Raw genomic sequence first — 14,204 nt, forward strand, 5'->3', positions numbered from 1 at the left:
TTTTTGCACGTTTCCTCCCCAAAAAACAGCCTTTGGGGAGCAATTTCACACCAGCAAACAAGCAACTTGCAATAATGCAGTTATTAATGTGCAGGCTACTGTTTTAAAAAGCAAATTGCAATACATTAAGTTCATCATACACCTATTGCTCTAAGGCTGCAGTCCATTAACCTTCCCTGACTCCGTCAGATGGTAGCAGTATTGGGGGATATTAGCCCATGCCTATCCAACAATCTTGAGCATTATGGATTATCAGTAAACCATGTAACCAACACAAAATCTATATAAAATTAAGAAAAAAACTACAGAAATATTGTTAAATCAGTGGTTCTCAATCTTTTTACAAGTACCACCTCAGAAAATATTTGGCTCTCAAGTACCACCATTATGATTCATTTTAAAATGTAGTCCTATTCGGCTAGGCACAGGTTTGCACAAAAGGCAAATTAATTCCTAATCATTATAATAATAATTCCTAATCATTATAATACATATACAAATACAAATAATATATGTATACAGCCAAATTAAGGCATGCTGTACAAATTGGTAGGCCTATTGAGGAAAAATGGTTCTCCCATGACAGAGTGCAGACACAGGCAGGCTTTTATACTCTATGAGGCAGGCAGACAGACAGAGAGACAGGCAGGCAAGCAGGCAGACAGGCAGGCAGGCAGACAGACAGACAGGCAGGCAGGCAGGCAGGCAGACAGGCAGGCAGATACGACGCGCGCGCACACGCACACGCACAGACAAATAAGCTTGCTAGCGCAATTGTTATATGCGCGATTGAGTGAACCAGTTTGACTTCGCCATGCGCGATGCGATCCACAGCTGTAATTAATTGCGGACTGATTCAGTTTGCATCTAGAAATCAACGCTAAGCCATGGAGCCATCCATGGAGTTATGGTTATGTCCGCATCATATAGTGAGCAATGCATCGCCTGGTGTGCCATTTGAACAGTATCTATCGTATCCCCTGAACAAGGCATCAACCACTACGATGAAATGTGTTCTATGAGCAGGGCCTGGCTGGAAACAAGTTCTTGAGCTTAGCCCAGATACCCTGGGTAAATATAGATTTCATTTCATTTCATTTCATTCCACTCCCCGTCGGAATCTCACTACCCACGTATGGAGGGCCAAAACTGCCATATCTAAAAATAAATAAATAAATGAATAAATAAAATAATAAATAAATAAATCCAAAAATAAATAAATATATATGCAAAGAAATATATAAATCAATAATTAAATGCAAAAATAAATAAATAAATAGGCAAATAAATATAGAAATGAATAATTAAATGTATTTATTTGTTTTAATTATGTACACATTTAAATGCGAATTTAAATACACATTTAAATACGCATTTAAATATGCATTTAAATGTGCATTTAAATACACATTTAAATGCACATTTAAATATGCATTTAAATACGCATTTAAATACACATTTAAATGTGCATTTAATTTGTGTATTTCAAGCTGCTTTTCCCAAGGGTGTATTTCATGAACCGTATGTTAATGAGGGGGCGTGTCTTTCCTAATGAGGGTGTGTCTTTCCTATTCAGCCATTAGCAATCTAACCCAGAGCAATCAAACACCAAAAGATCCCATCCAGCCACTAGCATATAGTTTTGGATTTTACATTTAATTTTAGTTTAGTTTGTTTGTTTTGAATATATATATTTTTTTTTAATTAAGTTATTGGCATCAAAATGTACTTTAATTACCCAAAGTAAAAGTGTCCTAAATGTATAAAAATCTTTTGAAAATAGCAGATCTCCCCAAGCTCACAATGTGTCGCATCGCGGCCCATGTGAGCTTGTAGATCGGCTATTTTTAAATGCCCAAAATCTATATATGCTAGGGCTATTGTATGTAAGTTTTGTAATAATAATCAAAATCTACAAATTAATTAGTAACTAAAGTTTTCAAATAAATGTAATGGAGTAAAAGTAGGCTACAATTTTGGGATTTGTAAAAGTATTGGTATTGGAAAATACTCAAGTAAAGTACCAGTAAGTCCTTGCACGCATCCGCCTGGGTGACGGCAGACTGATGGGCCGCTGGCGCTTTGACATGGGGGGTCAGATCAACATATGGAATGAATTCTGTACTGGCCATATATGGAGCGTGTCTTGAGTGTACAGGGTTTGATGAGGTCAGAGGTCAGATCAACATATAGAACAGGACAACGCCAGTCAGAACAGGTCAACTCCATATATGGAGATATAAGGGTGGCAGCGGGGGCAGTGTCTTGAGAGTACGGGCCTTAATCTTCGCGCCTGTTGCATGGACAGGTATCAGTCAAAAGGGAGACATCGAAGTGGAAGGACAGGTGGAGAAGGATCAACATATGGAATGTCAGAACAGGAAGGAGAGGTGGAGAAGGATCAACATATGGAATGTCAGAACAGGTCAGCTCCATATAGAGATCTAAGGGTTTGAGTTTGAGGTCAGATGTAGAGTTGCTGGCCGGCTCCATATGCAGATCTTGCATATGGAGGTCAGTGTCATGATCTTCATATATGGAGATGGCCATATATGGAGACGTGATGTCACGAGGCGTGATGTCACGAGGCATGATGTCACGAGGTGTGATGTCATGAGGTGTGGACTGATGACTATATATGGAGGCGTGACGCTGACTGGCGGAATCTGCAGGTTTTCATATTAAACTGTGTATATCTCAACAAATACCTCAAACTTGTAGCCTACTTAGGTACAATACTTAAGTAAATGTACTAGATATTTTCCACCACTGCAAATACAATGCTAAAAATTTTGAACACAAGAAAGGGTTTGATTGATTGATTGATTGAAAATTGTATTCAGTTTGTATAATTTGGGTACAGTTCAAACGAAGGTAAAGGACAAAAACTGCTATGAGGATAAAACCAGAAAAAAGACTAAGACTTGTTTGTTTACATCAGGGTCCTCCATTTTCAATTTATCAGAAAGACGGGTAACAGGGTTACAGGTCAAGTGGACACTTAGTGGATCGACAGGTCACTTGTACACCTTGGATGAGTGGGCACTAGGTACAGGGTTGTAGTTTTTCTGGCACCTTGGATGAGTGGGCACTAGGTACAGGGTTGTAGTTTTTCTGGCACCTTGGTCGATTACCTTTGACCTCAGTACATTTTATTCTCAGTAGTAATTCTTAGTGGGGCAACTGGGCACCTAGGGGTAGGATAACTGGGCACCTGGACAACTTGGCACTGGGTAAAGGTGGGCAGTTTTTTTGCCACCTTGGTCGGGCACCATTGACATCAGTACATTTTATTCTCAGTAACATTCTTCTTGTGTGCAGTGAGATTAAGTATTGGCCTAAATTGGACATCATATATCTCTGATTGCACACTGTATGTGTATGCCCAGGCAAACATATTAATGCAGACATTTTGTAAGTGCTCTTCAGATGTCAAGCTTTAACTTTTTAAAGCATTTTGCACACCATTGTACACCAGGGGTTTTCAACTGATTATGAACCAGGGACCACTTACCACCCTGACTGAGAATCAACCTGGGGACCACCACCCTGACTGAGAATTAACCTGGGGGCCATTGTTGTGTTGGGAGGGGGGATATGGTCGTGGTGTGGGGGAAAGAAATTAACCTTCCATATTGAACTCATGTTGCTGTTCATTGTAACTTATTCTATGAGTAAGCAGACACCTGCGATTGATTATGGGCACATTTCCTTAATGGTGACTCAACCAGGCAATCCGGTTTCCCTTGAGATTCTAACTCACTTTTCTGTGGAAGTCCTTGACATCCGACTTCCCAGTAACTGACAACATCGACGCGTCATCATTTGTCACCAGATAATTTACTGCATTGTTTCTCAACTTGTGGTCAATACAATACATTCAAATACGAATCTTCACTTTCCTACATTACTAAATGCAGGGTCAGGGTCCAGGGACCACATGCAACAACTTCACGGACCACCAGTGGTCCACGGACCACCTGTTGAAAACCCATGCTGTACACCATCACTTGTTTACCTTTACTACCACCATATGATAATATTGTATCTGTATTTATTTATCATATATCTCTGATTGCACACTGTATGTGTATGCCCAGGCAAACATATGAATGCAGACATTTTGTAAGTGCTCTTCAGATGTTAAGGTTTAAAATTTTAAAGCATTTTGCACACCATTGTACACCAGGGGTTTTCAACCGATTATGAACCAGGGACCACGTACCACCCTGACTGAGAATCAACCTGGGGACCACCACCCTGACTGAGAATTAACCTGGGGGCCATTGTTGTGTTGGGAGGGGGGATATGGTCGTGGTGTGGGGGAAAGAAATTAACCTTCCATATTGAACTCATGTTGCTGTTCATTGTAACTTATTCTATGAGTAAGCAGACACCTGCGATTGATTATGGGCACATTTCCTTAATGGTGACTCAACCAGGCAATCCGGTTTCCCTTGAGATTCTAACTCACTTTTCTGTGAAGTTCTTGACATCCCACTTCCCAGTAACTGACAACATCGACGCGTCATCATTTGTCACCAGATAATTTACTGCATTGTTTCTCAACTGGTCAATACAATAAATTCAAATACGAATCTTCACTTTCCTACATTACTAAATGCATGGTCAGGGTCCAGGGACCACATGCAACACCTTCACGGACCACCAGTGGTCCACGGACCACCTGTTGAAAACCCATGTTGTACACCATCACTTGTTTACCTTTACTACCACCATATGATAATATTGTATCTGTATTTATTTATCATCATTTCCTGGGAAAACAGACAAGTACAGTCGATCTCTGAGCTCCTACATAGATTATCCAATGGTTGTTAAGTGACATCATCAAGTTCCACCCGGTCAGTGAGTGACATCATCAAGGTCCACCCCCTCATTAACATATGGTTCATGAAATAGACCTTTGGGAAAAGCAGCTTGAAATACACATTTAAATGTGCATTTAAATGTGCATTTTAAAGGGGAATTTAAATGGATATTTAAATGTACATTTAAATGCGTATTTAAAGGTACATTTAAATGCGTATTTAAATGCGTATTTAAATGCATATTTAAATGTACATTTAAATGTGTAGATAAATACAAATAAATAAATAAATAGTCACTTCAATACATTTAATTATTGATTTATATATTTCTTTGCATATTTATTTATTTATTTTTGCATTTATTTATTTATTCAATTATTTATTTATTTTTAGATATGGCAGTTTTAGCCCTCCATACCCACGGCCAGTGTCGGCCACCCGTGAGCAAAAACAAAACGGCCCGCAAAGTTCCACCAACTAGTACAACTACACCTGGTTGGTTCAAAGCATGTCAGGTGATGCACGCCGCTCGCGTAACGTTACGTAAATAACGTACGTAACGTTACGTAAATTATGTACGTAACGTTACCCGAACGGAGCACTGCGCATATACGAGTATACATTTTTTACTAATCGATGTTAACAGATAGCCGATAGGCCATTGAAAATAATATTATATGACCACCAAATAATTTCAGAGAAAATAATTGTATTCACTGACAGTGGGGGAAAAAATTTACATTTAGTTTGAGAATTTCTTGGGGGTGCTACAGGGGTGCTATGGGATTTTTGGAGGTGCTATAGCCCCCGCAAGCCCCCCCCCAGCGCCGCCCCTGGGTCAGCTCCATATAGATCTAAGGGTGGCAGCGGGGGCAGTGTCTTGAGTGTAAAGGGTTGTGTAAAGGGTCTGAGCTGGGCCTTAATTTTCAGGCCTGTTGAGAACTCTAGTTTTCGCCGACTGCCGGGCGCGGTTTGAGGTCAGATGTAGAGTTGCTGGCCAATATTGATACATCAGGGATCTCCATATACTGTATGGGCTTAATTGCGACATCAGGTTGTATTTACTATGACATCAGGGATCTCCGATGCCACGTGATGTTATGAGACCTGGGCACCATATATTGGGGCTTTCCCATGTATGGGGATTTAGAGTGTTACACTGACTGACGGACAAAAATGTACGATTTCATAGTAAACGCGACCTGCAGTCACAATAAGGCCTTATATAAACGGTTGCTTATTCACAATAGAACCAAATATTGGCATCCTGGGGGCAGCACTGAGGGGGAAGGTGCCCAACCCCCAGAAAAGGGCACCATTTTGTGGTGGACTTTTTGTGGGGGTCCCTTGTGCCATTTCACATCAGAAATATCCAACTAGGATGTTCCACAATAACTTGGCCTGTGTCATTGGACAGTAAAATAATACATTCTAATTTCCATGTAAACATAAAAATATATAATATTTGTGTGTGTGTGTGTGTGTGTGTGTGTGTGTGTGTGTGTGTGTGTGTGTGTGTGTGTGTGTGTGTGTGTGTGTGTGTGTGTGTGTGTGTGTGTGTGTGTGTGTGTGTGTGTGGTGGGGGGTAGGCGTTTCTTTCAGTGGGGATCACTTCATGGATGGATTTAATGACTTTTGCAGTAAAAGTAAAACTTCTGACCATCCATTTCATGAAGAGGACATCTTAAAGATATGAAAAAACAATGTCACATTTTGTTGATAAATAGTAGGACCAAAATTACAAGTGAATCTCAGAAAAGTAAACCTTTTGCTATTTCCGCCTATTTAAGGCCTTATATAAAAGGCTGCTGATTCACATTAGAACCAAATATTGGCATTCTGATTGTTCTGGGATGTAGGCACACTACCTGTAGACAATTTGTGCAAGTATGATGTAAAAACAAACAGCAGGTAAAAAATGACAGAGGATTTACTTGGAACTCTCTCTTTCAGATAGGCGTTTTTTATTGCCTATGTGGTGAGTCACTTCATGGATCAATTTTAAGACTTTTGCAGTAAAAGTAAATCTCGGGACAATCCATTTCATGAACGGGACATCCTAAAGATATGAAAAAACTATGTCCCGTTTTGTTATACCTCGGGGAGGGGTATAGTCAACTTTTGGGGCTTTTGTTCTTGCACTAATACACCAATGAACCAAACAAAATCTCAGAAGTTGAAGCAGTTTATAAGGACCCACTTTTAGGCCAGTGCAACAGAGCATGCTTTTGCATGCACACACACACACACACACACACACACACACACACACACACACACACACACACACACACACACACACACACACACACACACACACATGTTTGAGTAGTAGTCTCACCTGACCCCAATGGAAACAAGCCATAGGTTTTCTTGGGTTTTAAATCCTCTTATATCAATTGAACTGTACTTTCCTTAACCTGACTGCCAGGGGCGGTATGGATTCACACGTTAGTTCACAATACAGCAGCATCTGTGAAACAAAGGTGATTGTGAAGCAAGCGTGTCTGCCATCTGGTGGACAGTGCAACAAAGTGCCCCTGTAAAAAAACGAAAGCCCCCCCCCACCCATTTTTGAGGGGCCTATACAGGTTTAATGTTTGTCTTTAGTTCAATGTTTGTTTAATAAACGCCAATGACAATGAAGGGAAAACTTACGTCATAATGTAACTCATTACGTCATATTGTCTCTTAATTGTTAATGGCATTTATGTTTGTGTTGGCACCGTTTGTTTTACATCACCATTACATCAACATCACCTAATCAACATGAGTTAGACTTTAATATATTAGTGCCCCTCACTTCACACGGGTGTGATTTTTTCATATTGTACACATTTTCCCTTTTGTTATTATTTTTATTTTTATTCTGATGAATTTAAAATGAAGGACCCTAGATGTAAACAAGTGGTTTTTCTGGTTTTATCCTTTTTACCTGTACTTTCGTTTGAACTGTACGCATTCTACTAACTGTGAATACAGAAAATGAATCAATCAATGAATCAATCAATCTTCAGCCTTGGAATCCTGCGGTTTCCCATTGGTCCACAGGGAGGAAATCTCCTCCCCGTTGGTCATGCACATCAGTCAATGAGGGGCGAGGTTCCTGCGAGACCTCATTCCACGGAGCGCTGTGATTGGGTGGATGTGATTCCTAACGAATTCAGCGCTCTCCGTTTGAATCCAGACCACTGTGGCTGCACTGTCTAGTGTCTGGGGAGTGGAGGAAGGCTGGAAGCGAGCAGAGCTGACAGACAAACATTTTATAATCTATTTTTAAGGTTTCCTTTCCAATTCCCGAACAGGTAACGTCGTTTTTTGTTGGGAGAGGAGGCGGAGAGTGTGGGAGGACGTCAGAGGTTGGCAGGCAGCCAGGTTTTTGACAGCTGTCACAGTAGACGGAGGAGGAAGGAAGGAGGCGCAGAGCGAAATGAAATGAAATGAAATCTATATTTACCCAGGGTATCTGGGCTAAGCTCAAGAACTTGTTTCCAGCCAGGCCCTGCTCATAGAACACATTTCATCGTAGTGGTTCAATGCCTTGTTCAAGGGCACTTCAGCGGTGGTAATTTTAACGTGTCGGACGGCTGATTCGAACTAGGAATCTTCCGGTATCAAGACCGCGCCGCTATCCGTTCGGCCACCGCTGCCGACACTACTGCGATAAATGTTTGGAGGCGCAAAACTTTGAATAAGTATTGTCAAGTTTTGTGCAGTAACTCAATCATTGGTGGTTCTCTCTTGGCCTTTCTTTTCTTTTCCTTGCTCTGCTTATGTGTCATCCCCTTGGCGTTTAATAGCAGTAGTGTCTTCAGTTCTGTGTACCTATATTAGTGCAGAAGAAGGACAGTGCTAGGCTAGCGTGGGAGTCGGGAGCCTATGGCTTCCGAAGGGAGTGGGGGGAACGAGGGAGGGGGGTGGAGGATCCAGGAGAGGAGGGGTAAGAGACCCGCACCGAGTGAGGAAAATGTCAATGTCCCTGAAAAACAGAGGAAAACTAGCCCGGACGAGCTTGTAGTGCTGTACAGAGTCAAAGGAGCTAAGCCAGGTGATGCAGGCTTCAAAGCAGTCAACCCACTACAGATTGACGCAAACTTAAAGAGTCAGATCGGCGGGGGTTTTGCAGCTAAAGTGCTGTTCAATGGTGTACTTAGAGTCATATGTGCAAGCAAAAAACTGTATGACAACGCTATGAAAGTGAGTAAAGTGGTGAGCAGAGTTGAGAGGCTAGATGCTACACCTAAAGAAAGTGAGGGAAGCAAGGGAGTTGTTTATGGAATGTTCTCAGGTCTGTCAGAGAAAGAAATACTGGATAATATTGGAGGTGGAGAGGTAATTGCTGTTAAGAGATTTGGGAGCAGAGAGGGGGCACGGGGGGACCCGCCGGTCCTGCTGACGTTTAAGGACACTCTGCTTCCAAGCAGAGTGTTTTTGGGGTCAATGTCCTATCAGGTGAGGGAGTATGTAAGACCACCACTGAGATGCTACAACTGCCAGAGGTATGGCCATATTGCGGGGTCCTGTCGGGGTAAGCAGAAGTGTGCTAAGTGTGGGGGAGAGCACAGTATCACGGAATGTAACGCAGAAGCCCCTAAGTGTCCCAATTGTGGGGGGACCCATGGAGCGGCTTATCGGTGGTGCGAGCACACTATTAAGGCTCGGAAGGTGCAGACAGTGAAGGAGCGAGAAAATGTGACATATGCTGAGGCAGTGCAGAGAGTTGCAACGGAGGGCGGGGAGGAGAGAGGAGGGGGGAGTGTAACGCAGGGGAGTGTAACGCAGGGGAGCAAGCAAGATGATCCAAACAGGTGGCCACCAGACATGCTAGTAATGACCAAGGAGTCATTTCTGGCATTTATGGCAGAGGTTCTGAAAGCAGCAAGGCCCATTCTTGCGAAAGAGAAACTCAACGGCTCAGACCTCCTTAAGGAAGTGATGATGGTAGCGGAAAGGTTCCTTGGGGTTAAAAAGGACCCAGCGGTAGTGCACCAGCTCATTCTAGATGTAAACAACAAGAGGGGACAGGGCCGGCCGGGGAGCAGGGAAGAGGTAGGAGACACTGTGGGTGCTAGTGGTGTAACCGAAGGTGAATATGATGAAGTGGGCATTTGTTAGTCTCCTTATGTTCTGTGTCCTACAGTGGAATGCTCGGAGCCTAGTGAGGAATGGACAGGAACTAAAAAAGTTTGTTGACAGGCTCGAGAACGAGCCAGAGGTCATTTGTGTACAAGAGACGTGGCTGCGGCCGTGCCTGGATTTTGTAATCCCAGGGTATGATAGCACAGAGGTCGGGAGTAGGAGCAAAAAGAGTGTGACTGTGATTAACTTCTACAACCCCTGCAAGAGCCTGGTGCTGTCAGACTTGGACGAAGTAATGGAGAAAGTAAGGAGCCCAGTGATATGGGCGGGTGACTTTAATGCCCACAACCCATTATGGGGTAGCGGGCAAAGGGACAGAAATGGGGGTGTGATAGAGGACTGGCTGGAAAACCACGGGCTGGTAGTCTTAAACGACGGGAGACCAACGAGGTATGACATTGCTAGGAACACGTCCAGCCAACTGGACCTAACGATAGCATCCCCTAGCTTGGCAAGAGTTGGGGAGTGGGAAGTTGATGAGTCATGTAACTTGGGCAGTGATCACTATACAATAATGAGTACGTTTGGGAGAGAGCTAAGGAAGGAAGAGGGAGAGACGGTTCCTAGGTATAATTTTGCTCGGGCCAAGTGGGACGAGTTTCAGGAAAAGGCGGAAAACCTAGTGGGACAGGTTGACAGCGAGGGCTCAGTGGACAAGTGGAACAATTCATTGTGCTCTATGATCCATGATGCAGCTAGCGGTACCATCCCAAAGAAGCGAGAGGCCAGGCCCCGAAAGCGTGTCCCCTGGTGGAGTAAGAGGTGTGATGAAGCGGTTAGGGGCGATTAATCACATGATTGTCCATAGTTAATCGCAAATTAATCGCATATTTTTATCCGTTCTAAATATCCCTTAAATCAGTGGTTGTCAAGATTTGTCATATCAAGGCCCATTATTTATTCTGCATTTGAGCCACGGACCACCATTTGATGACATTTAGCCTTCCAGACCCAAACTAAAGAACTGTATTGATGTTGGTACCATTAGGAGAGATAACAGGCCAATGTTGATCAAATTAATTTGGCTACATTCTCAAATTGTGTAGAAGTAATGCAGATGTTTAACAATTTTTCAACTGTTGAGTGTGAAATTGAACCAAAAGGACCCACTTGGTTTAATTGTACTCGCAAGAGTTAAAGATCTCTAAGGGTTCATTTGGTTACCGGTGGTCCCCAGACCACAGGTTCAGAACCACTGCTTTAGTGCTTTTCAAAATACTCTTATCAACATGGGAGAATGTTTTTTTTGTTGCAAATGCCATGGAAGAGGGCAGAAATTCTCAAAGCATAAACTCCACACACGCTGCGCGAGACGAGACCCCTCCGCTCCGCCTGCCTCTCTCCTGCAAGCCATAGCTGCAAGCACGCACACACACAGGCTGTCAACATTAGCTTTAGCAGGCATTAGCATGGTGCAAAAGTAACTGCTGTGTTTGTCTCCCGAAACTGTTCAGTTCAGCCTGCATGAACAGCGCTCGAGCGGTCGGTTTCTGCCCCCTCAATGTCGTAACTCTTCTATGAGTTGGCTCTGGGTCAAACCAAACTGTTCAGTTCAGCCTGCATGAACAGCGCTCGAGCGCTCGGTTTCTGCCCCCTCAATGTCGTAACTCTTCTATGAGTTGGCTCTGGGTCAAACCACCGCGATGGGAAATGGCTGTGAATGTGCGTGGCAATGGAATTGGCCAATGCGAATTCTATAATCGTAATACTTTGGCACAAACCAACTATTGGCGAAGAACAATATTGATGTAACTAAGAGTTTCGATGAGTTAGCTATATTTTATATACAGAGATTTAGAAGGAATAAGCGAAATCATGAGGCGACAATTCCTCCTCCTCCGCTGTTTCTCTTCTCCTGAGGAGAGATCACAGTGGGTGGTGGCTTCCATGTGTGTGTGTGTGTGTGTGTGTGTGTGTGTGTGTGTGTGTGTGTGTGTCAGCCAATGGCGAGAGGGGAGGCAGTGTTGCCAGGTCCGCGAATTATAAGCGAGTTGGAGTGTGTGTAAGTAGTGTGTTGAAAGGTGTTTTTTGTGGGCTTTTGAAATATGCAGACTTGGCAACACTCAGCAAGAAGTACTCGGCAGTATGGTTGCCAGTGTTGCCAACTGTCGTGACAGAAATAAGCTAAGCAGCCTCCACGTTAGGCTGGAAATATGCAGGCAGGAAATATGCAGACTTGGCAACACTCAGCAAGAAGTACTCGGCAGTATGGTTGCCAGTGTTGCCAACTGTCGTGACAGAAATAAGCTAAGCAGCCTCCACGTTAGGCTGGATGGAAATATATGCAGACTTGGCTGGAAATATGCAGACTTGGCAACACTCAGCAGAATGATCTACGGTCGACTACCAGTGTTGCAAGTTTCCCATGCTAATATAGACCTGCCGATTCTTCGAATCAGCTGGTAAAAATAGAAGAACCACTGACATAGCAACATAGCTTTTTCAGAAAACTGTCAGGATGTAGAAGACATTTTTAGAATCTGATCTCGGGTCAAAATGGGTTAAATGTGCTATACAAATTTGAGTACTAGTAGTCATTTTCAGCACTGATCAACACCGACATCAGTTTGGCACATTGGATCCTTTGGGTTGTTATGGTGAAGTTATGGTGAATTGTCTCCTTACTTTGTAGAAGACACCCCTGCAGAGACAGAAGATGAGGATGAACACCAACCAGAGTGAGTCTTTATTCTAAAAGGTGTGATGTTGAGTAGGGTCAGACGCATTCGACAGTACAGACGCCTGCTGCACCCACTCTGAAGGATGGATCACTTGCGTTCCAGTGTTTATTTCGTCGACTAAGACGAAAAATGTTCGACTACCTTTTTTCACTGACAATAAATAAACTAAGCTATGATGACAAACTAAATATACTGACACTAATAAAAACTAGACTAAAATGTTAGGAAGTGACTAGTGGACAGGAGATCCAGTATAAGTCATTTTACACTTGGTTGTTTGCTGAAAATAGCTATGTAGATCGGCTATTTTCAGCAAGTTTAAACAGTCATTACGATGGCATCAAGGCCCACCAAAATACATTTAATTTTAGTTGACTAAATCAACTGTACATTTAGTAGACTAAAATCTTATGATATTTAGTCTACTAAAACTAGACTAACACTGAAACATTCCAGGTGACTAAAATGTGACTGAAACTAAATTAACTATTGAAGAGACTATGACTAAAACTAAAATCAAAATGTGCTGCCAAAAACAACACCGTTGCGTCCCCCCCCCCCTTTAGTATTACATCGAATTAATTAATCCAGCGTAATCCTAATATCCTTTCAGCAAGAGGGAGCTGTCTCATTATCTCGGCTATATATTACTAACCGTCTAGCAGTGCATTGGTTCTATATATATTACTAACCGTCTAGCAGTGCATTGGTTCTATATATATTACTAACCGTCTAGCAGTGCATTGGTTCTATATATATTACTAACCGTCTAGCAGTGCATTGGTTCTATATATATATTACTAACCGTCTAGCAGTGCATTGGTTCTATATATATTACTAACCGTCTAGCAGTGCATTGGTTCTATATATATATTACTAACCGTCTAGCAGTGCATTGGTTCTATATATATATTACTAACCGTCTAGCAGTGCATTGGTTCTATATATATATTACTAACCGTCTAGCAGTGCATTGGTTCTATATATATATTACTAACCGTCTAGCAGTGCATTGGTTCTATATATATTACTAACCGTCTAGCAGTGCATTGGTTCTATATATATATTACTAACCGTCTAGCAGTGCATTGGTTCTATATATATTACTAACCGTCTAGCAGTGCATTGGTTCTATATATATTACTAACCGTCTAGCAGTGCATTGGTTCTATATATATATTACTAACCGTCTAGCAGTGCATTGGTTCTATATATATTACTAACCGTCTAGCAGTGCATTGGTTCTATATATATATTACTAACCGTCTAGCAGTGCATTGGTTCTATATATATTACTAACCGTCTAGCAGTGCATTGGTTCTATATATATTACTAACCGTCTAGCAGTGCATTGGTATATATTACTAACCGTCTAGCAGTGCATTGGTTCTATATATATTACTAACCGTCTAGCAGTGCATTGGTTCTATATATATATTTTCTTTCTTGTGGCAGCAGAAACTGAGTTTTCTTTCTCATTATCTATGTAGTCCTTAAGTAATAGTTCTTGTGGCAGCAGTACCAGTAGGCCCAACAGTGTTCTCTCTCTCCT

General features: G+C 42.2%; 1 protein-coding gene across 1 annotated transcript in view; it reads left to right on the forward strand.

The window, feature by feature from the left end:
• Positions 1–9,689: 9,689 nt before the first annotated feature.
• LOC306914803 (uncharacterized protein) overlaps positions 9,690–14,204 on the forward strand; it is a gene marked incomplete at its 5' end in the record, with an annotated part of 28,115 nt that continues 23,600 nt past the window's right edge. Inside the window, 2 exons of the mRNA XM_079492004.1 lie at positions 9,690–9,881; positions 9,973–10,215. Coding sequence (XP_079348130.1) covers positions 9,690–9,881; positions 9,973–10,215 — 435 coding nt within the window. The remainder of the gene's footprint in view (positions 9,882–9,972; positions 10,216–14,204) is intronic.

Source organism: Electrona antarctica (assembly GCF_951216825.1).
Source record: "Electrona antarctica genome assembly, chromosome: 2".
Taxonomy (NCBI): domain Eukaryota; kingdom Metazoa; phylum Chordata; class Actinopteri; order Myctophiformes; family Myctophidae; genus Electrona; species Electrona antarctica.